The 25283-nt window shown below is 38.8% G+C and overlaps 1 protein-coding gene across 7 annotated transcripts in view; it reads right to left on the reverse strand.

Annotated features, from left to right (window-relative positions):
• Positions 1–4132: 4132 nt before the first annotated feature.
• The window catches only part of LOC117715809 (solute carrier organic anion transporter family member 1A5), a 69761-nt gene continuing 48610 nt past the window's right edge, over positions 4133–25283 (reverse strand). For 6 of the 7 annotated variants that reach the window (XM_076940784.1, XM_076940787.1, XM_076940786.1 and 3 more), the window contains 10 exons: positions 24717–24863; positions 20802–20900; positions 19509–19730; positions 18319–18483; positions 16698–16893; positions 14182–14347; positions 12119–12291; positions 8251–8315; positions 7080–7197; positions 4133–5039 (listed from right to left, as the gene is read on the reverse strand). In XM_076940784.1, coding sequence (XP_076796899.1) covers positions 4820–5039; positions 7080–7197; positions 8251–8315; positions 12119–12291; positions 14182–14347; positions 16698–16893; positions 18319–18483; positions 19509–19730; positions 20802–20900; positions 24717–24863 — 1571 coding nt within the window. In that variant the 3' untranslated portion in view covers positions 4133–4819. The remainder of the gene's footprint in view (positions 5040–7079; positions 7198–8250; positions 8316–12118; positions 12292–14181; positions 14348–16697; positions 16894–18318; positions 18484–19508; positions 19731–20801; positions 20901–24716; positions 24864–25283) is intronic. The other variant, XM_076940785.1, reaches the window with a different exon arrangement.

Consider the following 25283-nt stretch of genomic DNA (forward strand, 5'->3'; position numbering starts at 1 on the left):
GGTCTTCTTGCCATTTTTACCTTTTCGAAAAAAAAACCTTACCTCAACCTTTATCAAGGTCAATCTGAGGTTTTTGTCAGAGACTACTGTCCTGCTAGCCGTAATGAATAAAGTGTTTAATTGTAATGAGATTGAGTCTATGGACTTTCCCCAGGGATCAGGAACTACATGATAATATCTCCCATTTAGTTCACTTGATTGCATTTCATAGACTGTCTAGGAAAATGTGGTAGATTAAATTTAATTGGTCCTCATAGACTCATAAGAAATGGCAAGATTAGAAGGTATAACCTTGTTGGCATAATATGGCCATGTTGGAATATGTCATGAAGGTTAGACTTTGAGGTTTCAAGTGTGCAAACCAGACTCTGAGACTCTCTCTGTTTGCTGCCTGCTGATCCAGATGTTAGTCCACACGTTTCCTTCTCCAGCACAATGTCTACCTACATGTTGCCCTGCTTCCATGCATAACAATAATAAACTAAATCTCTTAACTGTAAGTCAGCCACAATTAAATAGTTTTCTTTACAAGGCTTGCAGTCTTGTAAAGACATGTTCATTTTTCCAGATCCTTACATTTTTGTTATTACTATTTAACAGCTTGATAGTCTTTATTTTAAATTCTGATATTCATCTAATAATTACAGAAAAGAAGGCTGTCAGTAGGCTCCCATTACTCTTACTGTAAAAAAAACACTGGTATTGGATAGTTCTTTCATTTAGATTCAAAATCTAAAAATCAAATATTGTTTTAAAAGGTGGTCTATGGTTGTATATTCCAGGGCAGTACAAGAGAAGCCTGCTGGGTGTAAGTGATATAGAAGCTTCTAGCAGGCCCATTGCTGTGGTCCCCTTAGCAGTCATTATGGCATTGTGCTACCTAGGGCTTATGGACTTCATTTTGTACTCCTCCTTCTCATGTTTTCAGTTGATGACCAGAAATTTTCAGTGTTTTGAGGAGGAGTTACTTAGAGGTTGCCCACAGGGACACAATCTTGTCATGAGTTCTTCCATCTCAGCATGTCATCCCAAGATAGTATAAAACACCATTAAACACAGCACATTCCAGGGCATCCTTTGACACATCTTCACAATCCCCACTCCATATATATTTGGCAACCTTGCAGAAAGTATTCTACTATCTGTCCTATCTTTGTGAGTTCAAAGTTCTGTACCTAAATTCAATTTCTGTAATAACCTGCATCAACAACCTAAAAATGTCTTCTTGAGCCTTAAACCATTTTCCTAAATCCTAAACAACTTTAGCTTAATGTGAGATTAAGTCTGACCCCTTCAGATACCTGAGAAGGAATAAATAATTATTATCTGTGTGTTCAGGAAGCTTAACTAAGCATCTTAAAAACTATAGAAATAACAGAGGCAGCTGTCTGCTAGACAGTCACCCAAGGTTTCTCTGCATAGTTGAAGCATCCATATTCAGCATTCTGGCCCAAGATATCTGACAGACTTTTCTATGAAGCAGGAAATTTGAAGGACTTGCTGGCCTTGTCCTTGGCAAGCTTGGCACATTTGAAGCAGACTCCATAAGGAAGTTCTTCAATGCTCATCATCTTTGCTGAAGTAGAACAGCAGTGCTGCCAGAAGGAGACCTGGCTCATTGTCTGAAAAGATCTTTTATTAACAGAACATCTTCAAACACCATTTTTGTAGATCTTTAAGGTTTTTGAAGACCATCTATCTATAGTATGTCTATCTATAGCATATCTGAATAAGCAAACATTATTTCTAGCTATTATATATAAAGCTCAGAATAATAACCCACCTCCCCAGATCTCAGGGATACCACAAGGAAATCCCCAAACATATCAATGCCTGTTTTGGGACTGCTTTCCCCAATAAGAAGTATCAAGAAAGGACATATGTTCTTAGAGTGGAAGATGACGTCCTTCTTAAGGAGTAAGTCTCAGGTACTAGACTTATGCATGTGAGCACAGGTACTTGGAAGTTAAGAGGCTTCAGATCACCCAGAGTTGAGGTCACAGGTGGTTGTGAGAATCTTGATGCAATGCAAGGAATCAAACTCAGAACCTGAGCAAGAGCAGCACATGCTCATAACTTTTTAGCCATCTCTCCACCACCATGGAAATTTTCTTTTATAGTACACACTAACTAATTGAGTAAATCATTAAAACCTTGAAGATAACTTCAGAAAGCTCTTTAGTTACACTACTTTCTATTTACTGTGGGATTAGGTTTGGACAGTCACCAATGGCTCCTGTGTTAAAATCTTAGTCTTCAGCAAGGCGTCATTGGAAGGTGGCGGAAGCATTAAGAGGTGGGTGTCTAGAGGGAGAATTTGGGTCAATGATGATTAGCCCTTGGAAGAGTTACCAGGCTTCTGGCCCCTCCAATGCCCCTCTCCTTACTTCTAGGCCAATGTGAGGTTAGCAGCTTTCTTCCTCTGTGTTTCTTATCCAATGTGCTGCATAGACACAGGCTCAAAGCAGCAGGGCTAAGTGATCATGGCCTGAGACCTCTGGAAGCATGAACAATATAAGCTTGTCTTTCTTTGAAATAGGTTGGCTTCAGTTCAAGTAACAGAAAGCTGTCGACCTAGCTCACATACAAACGTTCTGGCTCCCACAATGTTGAGATTGTACCCTCCTTCAATCTACCCTAGCCTGTAGATATTCTCACTTAACAGTCCATACATAAATAAACATAGTATATTGACACCCACCCCTCACCTTTCCTTCCTTCATACCTTCCCCTCCCATATTTAGGGATTTGTACCATTATTTTTTAACTTTTTATTGACTCTTTGTGAATTTCATATCATGTACCCCAACCTTACTCATCTCCTTCTCTTCTTGTACCCTCCGTCTACTCTGGCAACCTCTCCTTCAACAGAGAATAAAAGAAAATCTTGTTATGGATGCTGTAGTGTGTCACAGTGGGCCCTTATAGTCTACTTTCATCCACACTTTTTATTTGCAAATGTTCATTGCTCTGGTTAGGAGGCCTCTGGCTTCTGTTACTCAATCAATACTGGAACCTCACTGAGACTCATCTTGGATATACAGTTGTTTCTCTGCATCATGGAGACACTGTGATTTTGGATATGGAGGACCAGTCACTTCATTCATTCCAGCAGCTCATTGATTGTATAGATGTTGGGTTGGGCCAATTCAGAGCCCTGGATCTGGGCCTGAAAAGTATCTGGGTTGGTCTCCTGCTCTCACACCTTCAGGGCCTACTTACCTACAATGCCCCACAAACAGTACCAGCTCTACCCTGATGTTCAAGCAAGGTGCAAGGCCTGCTCTCCCAAGTGCCACAGCAGGTGAAGAAAGACAAGACCAGCTATTCAGTTTTGATGACCTCAGGGCCAGCTCTCTTGCCTGCTGTAGGTAGCAAGGGGTGAGTGGGGGAAGCATCTCTTCCTTGCCCATGTCACCAGAGAACAGACAAGTGAGGGGGTCCAACTTCTTGCTCAAGCCCCACTTTCACCCAGGAGCAACTCTACTGTGCTACCCAGAAGAACCGTGGGGCCTGTGCTCCCAAGTACTGCAGCTGGTAAGGGACAGTGACAGCTCTCCTGCTCTCATGACCCCAGGACCAGGTCTCCAACCTGCCGCAGGTGGTGAGAAGTGTGGAGCGGTATTTCTCCCTTGTCCATGCCCCCACAGGGAAGACAAGTAGTAGAGCTAGGTAGTCCAACCTCATATCCTCAGTGCCAGCTCACCCACAATGTACAGGGCCAGCTCTCCTGAGTACTGCAGCCGGCTAGGGCCAGGTTCACCTCTATTAATCTCACACTCCCAAAGCCAGCTCTCCCATGATTCTCAGGTAAGGGATGGGGCCAGTTCTGCATAGGCCTCAGACATCATCAACATGTACCCACTTGGCAGTCTAGACAGACAGCCTTGTTGTTCCTTAAAATCTTGTCATTCTTTATCAGCTACAAAATGACATGACCTGTCAGTTACTTTTCTACTGCTGTGAAAAAAACACTACAAGGCCACCTATAGAGGTGTCTATTTGGCTGACGATTCCAGAGGGATTGAGTCCCTCACAGCAAGGAAGCATGAGAGCAGGCATCAGTCATGGTGACTGGAGCAGGAAGCTGAGCTTTCATATCCTCAACCAAAGTACACAGCAGAGAATAAAATGGAAGAAGAGTGAGGCTTTTAATTCTCAAAGTCATCCCAGTGATACACTTACTCCAAAAAAAAAAAAGAAAAAATAATAAAACAAATCATATATCCCCTAATTCTCCCCCCAAGCAGTATCAGAAAGCCAAATGTCTTATTGCCTAAGCCTAGGAGAGACACTTCTCATTCAAACCACATCTTGATTTTATTTTTAATGATTATCTTGACTTTTATTAATCCAAGTTTTGTAGCAAACATCACTCTTCAATACTTTCTAAATTTTTTATTTGTTTGTTTGTTTGGGGAGGGATATGTACACCCCAGTGCAGAAGTAGAGGGAAAAGGACAACCTACAAGAGTAATTGGTTCTGTCCTTCATGTTGGTCCCAAGGATCAAATCCAACTTATCAGGCTTGGTAGAAAGCATGCCTCTCCACTGAGCCATTTAGCTGGTCCCCTTTTAAAAGTTTTACTCTAAGATGATTTTGAAAGTTAGTAGCCACATGCTCTGAGGACACATGAATAAAATGGACACTGAGCATAGGAGGCCTCCTGAGGATGAGACAGTGGCCTTTTGAGAATATCTTATACTGCATCCTGCCCTGATTTACATTAGGAAAAGAGTTGCTATCATACATCTTGTGATTCAAAACTAGTCAAGTGTACATTCTGTTCATAGTCTTGCACAGATAGTAGAAAACTCATTACAGTTTAGTTTTCAGTTCTCCATCATTCTCCAACTTAGGACTTCTGTGCACATCTGTGCACTCGCTTTTCTTCACTGTGAGCTTCATCTCTGCAAGTTCAATTTCTGAAGAGTCGATTTCCCCAGGGAATTGAAACTTCCTCATAAGTATCAGAATGAAGAATGCAGGAAGATAGCTTGATCCTCTCAGTGCTGCAGGCAACACTAGGTAAATGCGCCTATTGAAAAAGAGCTAATCTGTATTACATCTTAATGTGTGCAGTGAAAGCTAATTTTGTATATTGTTACAAACCCTTTATTCTTCAAAGAAAAACATTAGGTGGTTATCTTTCCCATGTACTTTACGTAATCTACTGTGCTGCATTATTAATTATGATTGTTAATATGTCAAAAAAATCCACCATAAAAGTTTAAATGGGACTACTTGGCAAGAAGCTGACATGGGCCAAGGACAAGAAAATGGGCTGCTTGGCAGGAACATGACATTGGCCAAGGACAAGGAAGTAGGCTTCAGGCAGGAAATCTGACATTAGACTAGAACAAAGAAGTAATTTCAAGCAGGAATCTAAATATTAGGCTAGAGTAAGGAAGTAGGCTTCAGGCATGAAAATGACTTTAGGCTAGAACAGGGAAGTTGGCTCAGATACTTTGGTCATCCTGATAAGCCCTTAGAAACAGTGATCATGGGAGTGTTCATGGAACTTTGTTTAATGCCTTGCTTGTTCTTTGACTATTTGTGTTTATTGTCTTGCTTGTGCCTTGACTATTTGCACCTATTGTACTGCTAGTTCCTCAATCTAGAACTGGCCTTAATATTTGCATGTAATTAAAATGGTATAACAGCAAAAAGGAGGAGGGGGGATGGGATGGGGGTTTCTAGGGAAGGGAAATGGGGAAAGGAGAATGCATTTGAAATCTAAATGAATAAAATATCCTATTAAAAAAAAAAGAAAAAAAAAAGAGCAGCCTTTGGAATTTCCAGAGATGAAGCTGAGAGCAAAACTCACAAAAACAGAAACACTCAGTGGTACTCCTTCCTGTTAAGGTGGCAAGAGCACTGCAAACTGTTCAGAAAATCCTGTGTAGCATAGCTCATGGCTCAACAGAATAAAATGGAAAAATACTTTGCAGGATGAAAAAAAAAGTTTAAATGTATTTCCTTAATTTTGATGATTGCTAGTTTCCATTGCCATCCTGAATGGATTTGTGGTCATAGAAATACATCTCTAGATGTGTCTGTGAGTATGTTTTCAGAAAGATTACGCTGATGATTAATTTTCACCATGAGTGTGAGCACCAGATGCTAGGCTTTAAGCATTCAGTCCTTTATAAAGGAGCATGTAATGAGACGGAAATCCTCCCACTTCACCCCCATGCCTCCCCTACCATTACTTCACACTAGGCAACCATGCACCCTCTACCATTAACACCATGTAGGTAATTTTACCCCAAGCAGCAACATAACACTACACACAACTTTATGCATCTGAATCTCAGAGGGCCAGCTCTCTGGTTTCCTGGTTCTTGAGGGTAACAGTTCCAGTTATTTCTATGTGTGGCATCATCCTCTGCTTTAGTGACACTCTCAGTGGGTTTGTGCCACCCCTTGACTGAATCAATTTGTATTCACAAAGCCACTAAACACTAAGACTACAGTGGGGCATCTATAGGTTCCCAGACATGAGACCAGTAGTAAAATGTAGATAGCAGGTTTCTTTTCCTGATAGCCCATGGGTTTCTCATCTATTCAGGCTGCAAGCATGAGAGGTCTGTGAACTTTCCAAGACCTAGAATGCCAGAATACATGCTGCCTGAATGTCCTGGGACTCTGTCATCCTAAATGCTGCAGAAGGGCAGAGTCACTTCTCTGTGTCTACAAATATGGGGTTATAGGAAATGAGATATTTGTTTCCATATCGAGTGCTCTTGTTCCAGCTCTCTATCTTGCTGTCTTGTTTACCTCCAGTATTCCACCATGATTGCTTGGCTCCAGATGAAGCCCTGCCTTCCTGCTCCAGGGCCTCTGGGCAGAATACCTGTTCCTTTTCTAAAGTATTTTCAAGGGTCAGGGTAGGAAACCCACTAAAGTTTAAATGTATTAAGCACTTTATAAATAATGGGAAGATATTCAAAAATGTATTATACCATCCATGTGCAATTCTGAAAATGAAGCTACATGAAATCTTGTCACTAAAGAGAATGTTAAATATGAATGGAGATAACTTATGTACTACATAAGTCTCAAAAGTTATCTTTACCTGAAGCTGTTTATATCATACATCCTGCAGGCCCCTGGCTCACCACATTTCAGAGCTCCCCAATGTAAACAGGTTCTGTCTATCAAAGCTCCAAAGTAAATAGGTGCCGGAATGCCAGCTGCAATGAAGAAAGAAAGAAAATCAGCTCATTGGCAGGAAGAAAGAAAAGAGAAGGATGTGTTATTTTGTTTGGAACTAAATATATATGTACATGTATTGTACTATATATTGAAACATATATATGAACTCTAAACTTAGCTTTAGAAATTATGTTAAAATAAATCTTTTAGATAACAGAAAATAAAAACTATGTATAAGGTGCGAAGAAATAATTCATTAAGTTCATAATCATGAACATCATTCATTTTCTGAAATGTCTTCTATTAATTTTCTGTACATCCAACAAATGTAACCATTCACTTCACATTTTATTTTTACTCTTCTAGAAGATTAAATGTGTAATTAAGTTCAAGTAAATTTCTTAAAGACAAGGGAAAACATTTTTCATTTCTGCAGTTACTTCATTCTCAGACTAATTACATATAGCCAGTTCTAAACACAAAGGCTTATAAACTAGAGTTCAGTGTAAAGTGAGTATAGCATACCTATGTTAAAGATGCTACAAGGTCATGGAACTTCCTCAATGTGGATACTTAGGATATTGCAGATTGAGAGACCAGTTATCTCTACTTCTTTTGGCAAATATACATTGCCCCACCCCTGTGTCTGACCTTATTCAGATAACTATCACATGAAACCTTTGGAAAGATCTTGGCTTAAGAGGTCTATAGTCTCTACCCTCCCAAACACTAAGAATGCCATCAGATGGCATCTGAGCATACAGCACAGAACTGACTGCTTTGCTGTAAGTTACCTACCTGATGTGCCCACAGATATATTTAATAAACACCTTCTTCATGGACTCCTTTGCTCTCTAGCTACAAACATCACAAAATTGCCCACATGTTGGAACATGATATTTTGATGACCTGAATCTGTGACCCAAGTAATGGTCACTTCACATTTGAGTCTAGAATAAACCCTTATTCCCTTTAAGGTGAGAGTTATGTTTCGGATTAACAAGATAGTTACTATCTTCTTATCCATATAAAACTAATTGATTTACTAAGCATTTAATATTGATTTGATATGTTAGGGAAATTCTTCATACCAAATACTCTTGTGCAAAATGCATGTAATCCAATTCCAAGTGACTTCTCTTCAGACTTGATACACCTGAAAAATATACACATACATACACATATACATACATAAAATTACATCATGCACATCTATATCTGCCCTAGCATCTTCCCAATGGCAGTTGTAGTTCCTGATTCTAATGCTTAAGCTTTTATCCTGAAGTGATGTTGATACAGCTCTACCTCTGTTACTCTTGAACAGAAGGAGAGTAAGAATTTCTAAAAGCTGTCCTCTGACCTCCACAAATCTAAAGAAGGGCTGAGACCTTTAACAATTAGAAATTGTCTGGTAACCTAGATGAATAGTTTTCTGGTTTCCATGGCAACCACCATGCCATACCCACCATAATGGACTCAAACCTTTGAAACCACAAATCAAATACATCTTTCTTCTCTTAAGTTGTTTGCTAGGCATGTTGCCATGTTGTTAAAAAAGCAACCACACATTATATAAAAATTCAAGATATGGTAAAGGTAGTGATATAGATAAACAAAAATCATGTAGGCTATGACATTTTAAAAACTGACTTTGTTATATGGAGTTAAAAATTTAGACATTTGTCTTTCCTATTCTACCTACAAGAGTAGATTTGAGGTGGTTTTGAGAAATTCATTCAAAGTGGAGTCCTAAAATACTGTAAGAATAAAAACTAAAAATAAATCTTAAAAATTAGGAATATGAAAGCTATTGTAAAATGTGGTCTTTTCCTACCAAATACACATTTGCATAAGAAAATCATAATATATGTAATTGTTGGGATTTCACTTTAGGAAGTAATTCCATGAAATAGTTGAAGAAAACACAACAGACTAGAAAATTAATGTTATTATGTCAACAGTAATATTGTATCATCCATAATTTACATTGCAATCTTGAAATTCACCAAGAATGAATGAAGAAATGTGAGAAAAATAATTTGAATACATCTTAACCTTGTTACATTAGGAAATTATTATGTTAGGGCCTACATGATGGCTCAGTGGGTAAAGTTGCTTGCCACAGAGACCGACAAACTGAATTCAATGTGTAGAACCAACATGGTGGAAGATGAACCATTACCTGTGAGATGTCTTCTCATTTCAACATTCATGGCATGGCATGCAAAAGGGTGGCATGCAAGCAAACACACACACACACTTGTGTATACACAAAATATTTCAAATAATCATACATTAAAACATCAATGAGCCATGTTTTCCCTCAGTGGAAGAGTCAACATCAGAAAGTAAGATAATTGAGAAACTGAGTTAGGGATGGAAGTGGGAACAGGCATGTGGTAAACATGAGACCATCTCTTGAGAGTAGTACATTTGGAAGTTCTGACAGGAGAGTTCAGGTGCTCATCTGCCCTTTACCTATGACCTTCCTCCTCTATGAGGAAAGCCACCCATATCAACTGATCATGCAGCTTTGGAACTGAGGTATCTGGAGTAGTATGGAGAAAAGAAACATCATTTAGCCACAACAACTGAATCTGCCTGGCACATGATGAGGTAATAGAAGTCACAGCCAAATGTCGATCACTTGGATGAAGAAATCTTTAAAACTAGCAATAATCTTTGCTGTTATCTGTCTTTAAACATATGAACTAAAACAAGGCATATACCAAATCTACATTTGTGCAAATATATGAACATTAAATCTTACAATGGAAAATAAATATATATGGACATATATGTAGCCTATTCCGGTGAGTGTGTACGATGAGTAAAAGCAGAGGAAAGGAAGAACAAAGGTGAGGGAATAAAAGAAAAGAGAATTGGAGGGAGAGGGGGAGGGGGAAGAAAGGAGAGAAGAAGGGAAGAAATGAGAGGAGGAGAGAAGATAGAGAGGAGAGGGGAGGAGAGGGGAGGGGAGGGGAGAGGAGAGGAGAGGAGAGGAGAGGAGAGGAGAGGAGAGGAGAGGAGAGGAGAGGAGAGGAGAGGAGAGGAGAGGAGAGGAGAGGAGAGGAGAGGAGAGGAGAGGAGAGGAGAGGTGTCAGGGGAGAAGAGGGAAGCAATGGAGAAGGAAAGGAGAAAAAGATTAGAAAAAGGAAGAGAATGGGGTGCAGAGAGAATGTGGGCAAATAATCAGAAAAGTACAGGGAAAAGGAGAAGCGATAAACTTGTTCCAGTCTGTAAGGATAAAATGTTTTATGTATAAATGAGTTACACATCATGGTTAACTCAACTTGCCTCTGAATTCCAATGAGACAAAAAAAAAGGCAGGTTAAACTGTTTTCCCATTGTTGGTGGGTGTATAGTTCACTAGACTAGAAAGAACACCTGCTCAGAAAATAAACTTTGAAACTTGGCTCTGCAATGTCCTCGGTTTATGTTAGAATTGGGCATCTATCATTGCATTCAAATACCTCCTCATTATCTGTTATTTGATTCATGTTTTTTGTTAAAGACAGAATGAACACAGGATGTCAAGAGAGCCTGGTCCTTTTACACAAAGAGTTTCACACTCTGCTAGTCAGTTAGCTGAGTGGCAACTACTCTCCACCTGTCAAAATGAGATGTCCATTCATAGGCTTAATAGGGGGTGAAAACGGGAAAGAACAAGAAGAAAAATACCAGCAAACTTGAAATTATCATTAAATTTAGCAGTGCTTAGTGTAAGAGTATTGACAAAGGTATGTTAGAACATTGGAGTTCTAGGAACCATGACTCCAAAGGCCTTTTTTGGAAAAAGAAGTTTAATAAACTACCAAAAATATCTAAATGTCATCAGTAGGTTGCTTAGTGGGTAAAGGTGCTTACCACAGAGGCTTGATGACCTGAGTTTCATCCATAGAATCCAGGAATATATGTTAAAATGTTAAAATAAAAAAAGGCCAATTCAATATCATGCATTTATAATATCAGCATTCCCACAATGAAAAAGGAGGCGCAACAGAATTGCTTGGAAACTTGAGGACCAGGTATGCTGGAGTACACAGGGCAACACAGGGAAGATGTAGAAATGATAAGAGAAACCCTGTCTACAAAACAACATGAAAAGAGAGAACTGAGTCTCCAACATTCTGACCTCCCTGTGTTTCTAGTGTAGTGTCACATGGGAGCCTGCACACACACACACACACACATAAACACACACACACACACACACACACACTGAAATTTTAACATAGCAACATGGCTGCTCTGGCAAAAAATCATAAACAAAGACCTTCTAGGTCTGTGTGATCTAGCTGGAATGACACACCCTTAATCCCTCTGGCTGGAATATAAACACACACTTTGTACACACCTTTATGGTAATGTTGGTTTATAGAAGAAAGAAGCCATGTTTGAAAGTGACATCTAATTGAAAAGCAGACAAAGTGATAAACCAGAGAAAGATTGGACAGAATGAGTCAGAGATAGGATACACCCAACTCTCACAAGAACAGCACAGGAAAGAGAGATGACTTAAGAAAGCAGCACAGAGAAAGAAAAAAGACAGTATTACCAGGACAGTTTTATAGAAATGGGTTACAGAGAGAAAAAGCTAGACACATGTGAAGACAGAATAAGGCAGAGAATAGGAAGGAGCCAGAAGTTGAACAAATTGTCAGAGCTAGTTTGAGGCCAAGTAGAGCAATCCAGTGAGAAACTGAGAAATACCAGTTTGAAGCAGTCAGCTGGGAGAGTTTTGAGCTAGGACAGCTGAACTGAACAAGCCAGCCAGAGTTTACAAACAACTAGAAAGTGTGAGTTTATTCAGTAGTAAGTCTTCAGGAAGACAATTATATCTAGTGAATAAAAGTCACTTTTATACAAATGCACACACACACATGTCACATCACACACTTACATATGAACACACTACAAAGAAAGAAAGAGAGATTAAATGAAAGAGTTACTTATTACCTCAGAAGAACCATGTACCCAGGTATGGCTGTGATTGAGTAGATGAAACAGAGAAATACTGACATGATTAAGAAATACTGCAGCTTGTTATCACACTCAGGGCCTTTCTTACACAGCCCCAGGACTGCAGATGAGTTTCCTGATGACCGAATGCAGCTGCAATTTTGAAACACCTGTCAAATAAAAAGTGTCCTATTAAAGAAGAAACATGTTAGTATGAACCTTCAGAATTGTCTGCATACCAGTTAGATCAAAATGGAGAGTGTTGGGTCAATGACATATGACTCAGAATAAGAGCACTCACCTAGTTTGAATGAGGATATGAGTTTGAGCACAAATGCCATTAAATGAAAATACTAAATAAGTAAAATACAGGCTACTTTTCCTCTTTATTCAAGTCTGTTTTTTTTTTGGTATCTCAGAATTTTATCATAAAATATAAAAAGGTAGATTTTTTAAATTTATATTTTTTTCTAAATGCATGGAGTAAACTTGCAAAAATTCAATTATCCTGAATGCACACTATATTTCTTCACATGTATTTGCTTTTTGGTTTGGTTTTTCTTCTATGTGTGTGTGCATATATGTGTGCCATTGCATGCATGAAGAAGTCAGAAAAATGTTATGAGAGCTGATTCTCTCTTTCTACAATGTGAGTATACCAGGACAAAATTATGCTGGTAAGGCTTTGTGGCAAATGTATTTACCCACTGAGCCAACATTCTAGCCCACACATAGTTTTTTATAAAGTAAAAAATATGGCTTTGTTTTATTTTACCTATTGGTAAGTACTAAAAACAACATGTATCTCAGGTAGTTAATGGAATAGCTAGGTGCTTACTCATGAACAACAGAGGAATTTATCTAAGAAGTAAAATCAATACTTATGTTCCCAGGTCTGATTAGAGTGAAAATTCATATTTCATTTTGATTACTAACCATATATCATAAACATGTATAACATATTATAACATGTTTTTTAAAGGGGGAAATGCTTGATTCCTTATCATACTAAACTACCATAATGAGGTTTGGGGAGATGAAACAGTCAGTAACGTCCTGCACAAGCATGAGGACCTGAGTTCTCATCCCAACACACATGTGACAGGTGCATGAATAGAGGATGTGCTTGAAACCCTGGATCTGAAGCTGGGAACAGGTAACTCTCTAGATTCACTTTCCAAGCAGCCTAACAGAACCAGAAAATACCAGGTCAGTGACATCCTTTCTCAGAGGCACAAAGTGCATGGACCTGAGAGTCAACAGCTGAGGTTGCTTTCTGGCCTTCATATGCACAGGTACCGGCATACCATGCACATGTACATGCACACAGACAGACGTACACACACATACACACACAATGCATGCATACATACATACATACATACATACACACTAAATAACTAAATGTGTAAATACATAAGAAAACAAACAAACAAATGGATAAATGAAAGAAGCTACTGATATGAAAAGATAAATTTTTCTCTACATCTCAACTAGACATCAAGTTTGAAGCCAGCTTAAGAGTCACAAAATATTATCACAACAAAAGACAGACTCTATCCAGAGTAATTTATAGCTTTAACTTTAATGTTGATTTATGTGTATGGTTCTGTATCTGTGTGTCTACAAACAGGTACAAGTGGCATAACTGTATCTGAGGAAGGCATAAGAGAGTGACAGATGTCCTTGGAGCTGGAGTTGTGAGCTGCCTCATGTGGGTGCTGCGAACCAAACATATCCTTTGAATGAGCACCAAATGTTCTTTACTCCAGAGCTATCTCTCTAACCCACCCAGGGCATTTTAATTCAAGTAACTTCAACAATGATCTCACCTGCTTTGAAATAATAAAAAAAAATGCTCAGACTCTGTCAAGGATTTACATAATATCTAGGAATTACAACATCAGGTTTGAATACACAGAATAAATTGAATTGTCCACGAAATATTAATCTGTGCCAAGCATGACTACTTTTTTGCTTTTTAGCAGATATAGGCTTAAGTCATAGCACATGTTAATGGAGTACACAAACACCAGCCCAAACACTGAAAGAATAGTTACCATGTGGGTTCCAGTTCCAACAGACTTCTCACAGCCCGCGAGGCAGGCTGACATGTATGCTAGGCCATTGTCTCCACACACTGGATCCCATGTGTTTGTTACACAGCTACACCTTGTGTTGCAGTCAGCAAGGACCTTGTTCTCCCCATGTAGAGGGTTCTGAATTCTGAAATTATTTGAAATAATGTTACAGATGCATAAAAACCTACTCAAGCACTTTATTTTGTCCTCTTCATCTCAGCACGTGCATACATACATACACATACACAGTCAGAGAGAGAGAGAGAGAGAGAGAGAGAGAGAGAGAGAGAGAGAGAGAGAGAGAGAGATTTAATCTTTCCCCCAGAGCAGAAACATCCAAATGTCAATATGTGGTCCCTATACTATGTCCTTGGCAGACAAGTTGTCTTTTACCGTGGTCACATGAGTCAAATCAGATAAGTCAAATCAGATGATATGAATATACAATTTCTTATAATTTTATGTTTGAAATTATTTAAATATAATTTTTACAAGCTTTGAAAGAAATATTAATTTTACTCTCTCTCTCTCTCTCTCTCTCTCTCTCTCTCTCTCTCCCTCTCTCTCTGGGTCTCCATCTCTCTCCTCTCTCTCATGTGTGCTGTGTGTGCGTATGAGTGTGTAGGCACATGTATACATTCACGTGCATTTGGATTTCAGAAGACAAACTTCTACCTTGTTTGAGACAAAGTCTCCCATTGTCCAGTGTTCCAAAGCCCAAGGAGCAGGCCCATGAACTATCAGAGCTTTTTGACTATACTGCTCAGATCATAGGAGGAGCACAGAGATTCCATTTGTCCATGAGGAGCCATCTAGGAGAAGCTAAAGCTAGCAGGGAACTTTTCTGGAGATGGACCACTGGGTTTTTTGCATGGTCTACGATGGGTGGGTTCTGAGAATCAAGGTCCCAAGAGACTTTATCACAGGATTGCTTCTTACTATTTATATGTCATTCCTGTCACAGAGCCTAAGGATTCCTGGACACTAGCCCACCCTATTGAGCAAATTTCCTACAGATCAACATAACGATGAACTTTCATGAATTAATAATATTTAGATAAATTGATGATTTTATAGAATACCTGATTTGATTCGAATAATTTTAGGAAGAAGGTTTTAAGAAATGGTTTTAGTTGTTTTGCCAGAAAAACACAATAAATTTAGAATCAAGAATAAAATGTGCCCCCTTCTCATAGAATAGTAGGGGGTGCATAGTAAGAAATACAATGAGTTTTCACAATTACACTAAAAAGAGAAACACAGTTGGGACAGATTTATAATCAAAGCAAAACATTCATAGGTCAGAGCCGTGGATGAAGCCACAGGTGTACACTATAATAAAGCAAGAGCATGTGGAACTTGCTTTGAACTTAATGAGCTTACAGAATGAAACAATGTGTTGAACTTAACATCAAAATACTCCTGTGACTCCCCTTTTGTATAGCATTTCATCTGTGAAGTAATTTTCTAAGAACTTTGGTCTATAAAAAGGTCAGAGCCAAGAAACAACGTGCTGGCTTGGGGACCTATCTCCTATCTATCCAGCCCTCTATCCAAATATATGTGGGAGGTATTTGGGCATCAGCCCCATGCACCAAATGTATATATTTATAGGTCTGTTTGTCTGTACATATGTGTCTAAGTTTATGTGTAAGCATGCATAAAAACTTGTACAGTTGATTGAGGCAAGTGGGTGGACCTGACCAAAGTGTGTGTGTGTGTGTGTGTGTGTATGTGTGTATGTGTGTGTGTGTGTACCTGTACATATTTGCCTGTGTAAGGGATTTTAATTCTTTTCCTTTCTTTTCTCTCTGGTTCAGGAAAAGTTAATGAGCTCCAAACCTCTTGCTGGGCAAATGAGAGCCAAACCTCTTGCTGGGCAAATGAGAGGTCCTTGAGCCAGAGAGGAAGGAAACCAGCACTTACCAGCACAGATAGTAAGAGAGTTACAGAATAAGAGACCAGCACTTATGTAAGCACAACTAATAAGATTATATGACCAGGTATTGTCAGTCTTTGGCCTTCATCTAACACTGTGTCCAACCCAGTACCATTCTCCAAAAGACCAGGGCAGGCCCCAAGCAGATAACCGACCATGTCAAGCTTTACATGAGTTCTGGAGATCTGAACTTGGGATTTCCTGCCTGTTGAGCAAGCACTTTACTACTTTTAAAGCTGTCTCATTATGGGAGTACAAAATACATAAATAATTTAGGCTAAAAGCTTCAGATTTACTAAGATATCACCATGGCTCCACACATATGTGTGTGGAATCATCAACTTACTCACTCACTGGTAGTCCCTAGACCCTTTTTATACACTTACAATTTGTATGGGGATGCTATAGGATTGATGGGTGGATGAAAACTGCAAGATAACCGTGGACCACTGCCATTAAGTTATTTTAAAAAATGATCCATTTATATATAACCCTTGGAGAAAATAGACTAGCAATTGTAAAAATACTATGGTGTTCATTGGGAAAAATAACATACCCTTCATAAGAGGTAGTTAAGCCAGCAACTGGGAAATTATCACAGGTTATCATAAAGTGAAAGAAAGACAGAAGGTACTCAAACAGGGATAGGCAGAATGCCATGTATGCAGCCTTCTTAACAGTAATCTTGAACTTCTTCATAATAAAGCCAATAAGTAAATATCCAATGCATATTGGAGGTAAGTTATAAATACCTGTAAATGCAAGTAAAATAGTATTTATAAAACAGCAGAAAAATAAATATGTTATCAATTTATCTAATACATATTGCTTAAATGATGGAGCTCTGATATACAAATAATCTTAAACCATACTCACTTGCATATTAGATACAAAGAGGTTTTCAAATGCTCCATGACATCACTTTAAAAACACAGTTAGCAATTACAATTATTTGCTATAAATACTTATACAAGCATGTTATAAACACTTTATGAGCAACACACAAACACATGTACACACATATATTTATGATATTAGATGTTTTGTGTATTTTTTGACTTTGTATACTGGGAGTTTGACTCAGCTCTAGATGATTTTTGCAGGTTGCTGCTGAGCCATGCTTCTCATAGTATAGAACATTGTAACATTGTTGATGTTGTCCAGCATTCTTACTCCCTCTCTTTCCCCATTCAAATTTTTTTTAAATGAAAGAAACATAAATAAATAAAAGAAGGAAGGAAGGAAGGAAGGAAGGAAGGAAGGAAGGAAGGAAGGAGAAGAGAAGAGAAAAAAGAGAGGGGAGGGGGGGGAGGGGAGGGGAGGGGAGGGGAGGGGAGGGGAGGGGAGGGGAGGGGAGGGGAGGGGAGGGGAGGGGAGAGGAGAGGAGAGGAGAGGAGAGGAGAGGAGAGGAGAGGAGAGGAGAGGAGAGGAGAGGAGAGGAGAGGAGAGGAGAGGAGAGGAGAGGAGAGGAGAGGAGAGGAGAGGAGAGGAGAGGAGAAGAGATCTTGCATAGGGTGGATTCACACAAGCCCAGCACCAAGCTTGGAAGAATTTAACCATCCTTTGCAACTCCACACCACTGCATTTAATTTTATACATTTGAGGGTGAGGACTGGGACTTGGACTTTCAGAGAATTCTAGATAACGTAGATGTGCCCAGCCTGTAATCCTCAGTCTTCAAGAGTAAAGGAAGATCCCTGGAATTAGTATACTAACAAGAAAAAGAAAGTGTGGCTATACAGACTCATCAGACTAACGGGGTCTGAGCAACTGAATTAGAAGTAATATGGAGAGCAAGAACAGAAGCCCAGATGTACAGTGTGCAAGTAACATACAGAAGCCCAATGAGTTAACTCTCCATTCCTCTTTGAATTAACATGTTGCCTGTCTGAAAATTAACTGATACAAGCTTCACCCAAGATTTCAGTAACTATGATGGTTTCCCATTCTGCTTGAAGAGAGATCAGGGAGGATATTTCTGATCACTTCCTTTCCCTATCCTTTCTTGATTTCCCTGCAGACTTCAAAGAAGAAATTTACATGAATATCCTAACGGATTTCAATCTTTTCATCACCCAGTCCCATCATCTTATTGTTTATCATGCCCTTGGGTCTAGTGTTTACCATGCTATTTTGGGAGGGAGGAGTTCTATGAAGGGAATACTGAGAGTACATACCTATGAGAAGGACTACCTCTGCAGTCGACTTTCCATATTGCTGTTCCAGGTATTTGGGCAAGAAGGTAAACATATTGATAAATGCATTTATCTGGAGCACGCTTGTAAGGATGAGAAGCATGTAAATCGGATTGCAGGAGAGGCTCTTCATGAATGGCAAGAAGTCTAAAACAAAAGAGCTCATTTGGCCTTGCATTTCACGTCCAGTGTTTTCCTAAAATCATCTTACAGAGTCTGTACTATGAGACAAATGCATTTGATAGATCTTTACCCCTTTGAGGTTCTATATCATTGCTTTAGTCACTTTGAAGTTAGTGACATAATGGGCTATACATGAACCAGAACACAATTGTGCAAGCATGCAAAACTATAAAGACGTAGATTCAAGTCTGTGACCATACTTTTATTTCTTTTTCTCTCCTTTATTTCTACTCATATCCTTCATACACCAGAGAGTGAGTAGTGTGTTCTCTGGAATCTGCAAGAGACTCACTTTGATGAAAGTTAAGTATAAACATTGATGCTATCACTGTGGTGTAAGAATGGATAAACTAACAGCTTAGGAAGGCTGCAGGAATCATACTGCTGCCCAGACAACCACAGCATCTTACCAGCACTTCACAACAGGCCATGCCTTAAAATCACCTAGTGATAATTTTAAACAGCTCAAATCTCTACTCTGCATTGTTGCGTAGGAACATTCCTGCTTGTTGTAAAACAGTCTGTCCTAAAGGAACAATTGTCCTGTAAACTACCACACACCTTCAAATATAGAGGTTTATGTCACCTATCATGTTTTCCCTTTCACCCTTGACTTCAAGGATGCTCACAGCTAAACATTTTCCTTATCAAACTGATTTTTATCTTTCTCTTTATCTTGAATTTCTGGCTATTCATGTTTTTAACTTGGAGTAATATTTCTGTAAAATAAGCTTTAAAAGATAGGAAAATATATTTGCTCATTGAGTGTTCAGACTGACTTGAACTTTTAATAGAGTCTAATCTAAGATAAGTCATTTAAGTCAGGTTCCCTATCGTGTCAGTTGTTTCTGAGTGGTGACTGTGGAAGACATTTAGCACAACTGAGGAGTGATGATTAGTGACAAACTATCTCAACTCAGCACATGACAAGTGACCACTGACCACAGACCCATCTTAAACTAAATAGAGTTTAAAGTTTTCATGTTTGCCTTTAGTGATCCCTTGTTGTTCCTCTTTGGCTTTTTCTTTCTGTTGCTCTTCTTTGTCATTTTTAGTTTCATCCACAATATCCTCTAATCCTTCCTTTGGGAGTGTCTTTGGAAAGAAGAAAAAGGGGATGCTGGCCAGGATATTCACTCCTGCACAGATCAAAAAGCCGATCCACCAAGCACCGACCCAGCGTGTATCAGTGGGAGTTATGGTCAGGTCATCTGTAAAGAAATATAGATATTGCATTAACTTGCATTATTCATTCTGTGTAAACTGTAAAAAGTCATTGAGATTCACAATTTCATCTGAGCATAAACTTTGTATATTATTTGTAAACTATTCACAACTTGTTCTGATTCTTGTTCTTGGAACTTGAGCTTGTGATCCTCTGTCTCTGCTTCTTAAATGCTGAGATTATTGGCCTCTGACACCCCACTGGGGTCTAATTTAGACCTTTAGGAAAATTGTGTGACATTAATCAATTGGGTGAAGTTAAAGTTAAGTAAGAAGAAAAGAGTGCTACGTGGCATAAGAGTTAAAAGTGCATTTCAAACGACAGAAACAAGATTTGAGGCATGTTTACGGAGACAGCTTTAACCTGACGTATCGAAACACCACAGTGGTTGAAGAATGGGGCTGAAAGGACATTTCAGTGGCTAAGAATTACTGTTGCTCCTGCAGAGGTCCCTAGTTCTATTCACAGCACCCACATAAAAATTTGCACCTTCCTGTAACTCTGTTTTTGGGAGATCTAATACCCTCTTCTGACTTCAGCACATACCCACAATCACAGTACATACTAATATACCTAAACACAGACAAACACACGCACAACCATAAACATATACATATATAAATACAATCGCATAAAATATGTTATCCAATAATTTTTTTATTTTGTGTATTCAATAAAAATAATTTTATCTAGCAGTATCTGGTAATATATTTTGCAGCAGTAAATAATCCATTTGTCATATGAAACATTTATAAATTGGGGCTTATCACATCACTGAAAGATCTGTTTTATTAGCCATAGTGATTGACTCATTGGGGAAAAAAAAAACAATGGAAATAAACTTTAAACTAAACTGTGCCTGAGATATGGTGGGAGAATAGTGGATTTTAAATCAGAATGAGGCAATTTACCCTTACCCCTGGCCCCCTTGGGTCTGCCATCTGTAAGTGGTGATAATTTACCTATCTAAGGATCAAAAGAGGCAGAGGTATAGCATTCCTGAGCATTCTCCCAGACTCTAGAAACCGGCTGTTAGAAATAAAATGCACTGTGTTACCTATATTCACAGATCCTGTGTCCACATAAATTCTTGCACAGAAGGATCCCAACAAAAGTCCAATTATTGGGCCAAACACCTTTCCTGTTTCTAAAATCCCTGGAAGCAAACAAACACAGGATGTTACATAACCACACATTTTGCGTGCATAAGAAAGCCTTGAAATTGAATTATTTATAGTCTTCAATGAGCTACATATGTTACTACCTCAGATATATATTTATACATATAAAGAAATGAAGTTTAGTATGTATATAGCATGCACATATATATGTTACATGTACATATGTGAGTTATATACACCTACATTGTTTTTTTTTATAAATATTGAGAAAGAAGCTCCCATTGTTTCAATATGGAATGTTCCCCAGACCCCCTCTGTTACAGACTTGTTTCCCAGGGGGACACCACTAGAATCTAATGGAACCCTTCCTGTGCAGGGCAACATGGTTGGTCTTTAGATCATGTAGAGTAGAACCATATCCCTTCATTTACTTCCCAGTCACAAGTGTGTTTTTCCTCCACCAATCCTTCCACCATAATCTCATGACAGGCCTCCAAAAACACATAGTTTAGCAACATAGATCATATACTTCCAAGCTGTCAGCCAAATTAATATTTGTTCTTATAAAATGTCATCTCTGGCATTTATTAAAGGTAAGAAAGTTGACTGACAGAGAAGCCATTACTTAAAGCCACCTTCCAAATTCTCTTTTATGCTGAATTAAAGGCAAAGGCCGTACTATCACAGGCTGTCCCATCAAAGCAATGATGTAAGCAAGGTCATCTGATGCTTCCATAGCCATGTTTTCAGAGGGTCTCTGTGATGGCTACCTTACATTTTCAACTTGACATAACCTAGAATTACCTGGGAGGAGCATCTTAATAAAGTAATGCCTACAGTGGGTTTACCTGTGGACATGTCAGTAGAAAATTATCTTAATTGATGTAAGAAGACCAATCCCACTGTGTGCAACACTATTTGCTAGGCAGTGAGTTCTGAACTATGTAAGAGTGGAGAAACAGCTGAGCACAACCATGTAAGCAAAGACACAGTGTATACACATTCACTCTCTGCTCTTGTGAGTGTGACCAGCTGCTTCAGCTTCTGCTACTGTGACTTAGTTGTGGTGGAACTGTAAGCCAGATGAACCTCTTTCTCCAAATGAACCCCTCTCTCTTCAAAGTTAGATTTTCTCTCAGAAACAGAAATGAAATTAGAACAGTTTCCAAAGCAGTGTGTGTTGTAATGAATTTCTTGTAGTGCGTCCTCATGAAAGCTCCTCTCTTGGGACTTCCTTCCTGAGAAAGGATGTACCCAGCTTGGCAGTGGCATCTCTCATTCTCTCACTGAGCCACACATGACTGTTGAGGAATAGCAGCAGCAGCCTGGCATGGGATACCCCAAGTCTGAAGGTATCAGAGAGACTCAACTCATTCACAGCTTCTAGCTCCTTGCAGGAGCCCTGTGCATTGCAATTGCCTTGGCTCCTGTCCACTTTTGATATTTATACTTTTGACTCACTTGATAGTGTTGGCCAACTCCTCTTCTATCTGCTTCCTCCTAACACCTTCTCCAAACTGTACATGCATTGTTCACTCTGCTCCCATGGATAGCCCTGTTGGCTTTTCTTTCTCTCACTCGACACACTAAGTAGAAGAATCCCCCCAGTGTGTGGACCTATAGATTCTTAGGACATATGTGTCTTCACAAGACAACCCCATTTCTTCTTGATTTAACTTATTGTCCACATAGATAGCTCTCAGTGTTTACATTTGACTTCTATATCTCTTCAGCTACAGAACCATATATAAAATTGCAGCCTAAGTTTCTAATTTTTAGTTAGTTGATTATATTATTCATACATTTATAGCATTTATGTAATTATACAGATCAATTATGAAAATGAACTACTTATGTACTAAATAATAGACATATGAATTATGTATGTTATTCACCTTAATATGGTTATAATATTTTATATACTTATAGTTATGATATTTAATTATTTTATACATTTATGTTTATAATTTATATAGTTTTGATAAAGAAATTCATATTTTTAAAATTTATTGCAGGAAAAAGATTCTTTTTTTTTTCCTTAGATATTGGTAAAGGAATCTGAACAGAATGACTAGATTAACACTACAAAAATATTGCTAAATTAAAAAGTCTCTAAAAAGAGACAAATGCTATTTTTAATTTAATTTTTTGTAATTAATCCTAAATATACTCTTATCTTCTTCCAGCCCCTTTGGTTTTTTGTTTGTTTGTTTGTTTGTTTGTTTGTTTTTATTAACTAGGTCTATATTAATCAAAATTTCTCTATATACAAAGTTATGGATGTATAATCCACTTATAAACTGAACAGTCTCATGATCTACAGAGCAGTAGCACACTGCCCACACCCTGAAAACCACTAAACATCCAAAGTTCATGGATTTACTCAAGAACATACACAAATTATTCATAATAAACCAAGATCATTTAGGAGGCAACATGAGAAGGTGGCCACTAAGTTGGCTCTTGCTTGGGAGATGCATAGACTGAGAGATTATAAAGAGGAAAACTGTACCATTAACTTCATAGAGAAGCAGAGTACAGAATCCCAGCAGTAAAAGTGAAGCTGGTCAATAAGAAATCAGTTGGTATGGTGAACATGATAGACAAGACATGATCAAAACAGTGTTCGATAAGGCTTACTCTGTTAGAATGGTTTTTTTTTTTCACTTTTTTATTGGATATTTTATTTATTTACATTTCAGATGTCATCTTCTTTCCCCATTCCCCCCAAAGCTCCTTATCCCATCCCCCCATCTTCTGCTTCTATAAGTGTGTGTCCCCAGCCAGCCACCCATTCCCACCTCCCCACCCTCGAATTCCCCCACACTGGGCCATTCAGCATTCACAGGACCAAGGATCTCCTCTTCCACCTATGCCCAACAAAGCCATCCTCCCTTACATATACATCTGGAGCTATGGGTCCCTCCCTAGGTGCTCCCAGGCTGGTGGTTTTGACTCTGGAAGCTCTGGTTGGTTGGTTGGTTGGTTGCTCTCCCCATGGGGCTACAAACCCCTTCAGCTCCTTCAGTTTTCTCTCTTACTCCTCCATTTAAAACCCTGTGTTCAATGGTTAGTTGCAAGTATCCACCTCTGTATATGTCAGGCTCTGGCAGAGCCTCTAAGGAGACAGCTATATTAGGCTCCTGTCAGCATGCACTTCCTGGCATCCACATCAGTGCTGCCTTTGGTGACTGCACAGAATGTTTATGAGAACATGACAAGAAAAAACACAGCAGGGACAGTCAGATGGCTCAGCAGAAAAAGGCATGTGTCCACCAAACATGAACCCAAAACAACAGTTCAATCCCTGGGCCAACACCCAAGAATTGTCTTCTGACCACCACACTGGCATGCAAGTAAAACACACACACACACACAGAGAGAGAGAGAGAGAGAGAGAGAGAGAGAGAGAGAGAGAGAGAGAGAGAGAGAGAAAGGGAGAAAGTAAAATCGTAAAATTATATTTTAAAATATTACAGACACAAAATGGGCAATAGTGAAATTGCAATAACTTATAGGTAAACATCTAAGAGCATTAAAAATAGGAAAAAAAAAACAAATGAATCTAAGAACATTTTCCAGGAAATATTGGAGAATCTGTTAATAGTTTAGAGACAGTGTGGTGGCATCAGAGGACTCTAGGGTCAGCAGATCTGAGGCTCTCCAACAGTGAGAAGTAGCTGGATGAAGGTCTTGTCTAATCAATCCATTGAACAATCTCATGACCTACAGAACCGTAGCACTCTGCCCACCCTCTAGAAACCATAAAACATCCAAATCAATAATCAATTTTTATACTCCAAAAACTTGCTTTCCTAAAAATGATCCCAAGGCTGATTTTTCAAACTTACCAATGTATAAAGGAGAGTTTTCAGATTTGGCAAAGTCTTCTATGTAAGAAATACCCAAGGGCATGATGGGAGTTTCCCCAATTCCACGTATAATGTTTCCTACCAGTACATATATCCACATTAGTGATTTCATTTCTCTTACACACTCTACATTAAAACAAAAGAAAAATACATGTGTATTTTGACAGTATTTAAACTGTTATTGACAGTTTAAATTTTTCTGCAAATGTTTCACAAGTTACAAGCCCATGACCATTCAGTGACTTACATTACTTTGCTAGTTGTGACTCAATGAGTCACTCTTATGGTTCAATTTGAAAGAATTCTAACCAATGGAGTGTAAGTGCTATGGTGGACCCAATTCCCACTCAGGTGGAAGACAGGACTCTAAAGATAGATACCCCTTCCCTGTTCAGTGTTTAGTGGCAACATATTGGTTGAAAGTATTTACACCATCGGAATAGGCCAACAGTAAAAACAAAGACTTTTCTTCACCTCCAGGGACTGTTTTCTACCAGCCAGGGAACCCAGTTAGTTAATATGTGCACTGCCTCATTCCTTCACAAC

The sequence above is a fragment of the Arvicanthis niloticus genome, chromosome 9 (genome assembly GCF_011762505.2).
Source record: "Arvicanthis niloticus isolate mArvNil1 chromosome 9, mArvNil1.pat.X, whole genome shotgun sequence".
Taxonomy (NCBI): domain Eukaryota; kingdom Metazoa; phylum Chordata; class Mammalia; order Rodentia; family Muridae; genus Arvicanthis; species Arvicanthis niloticus.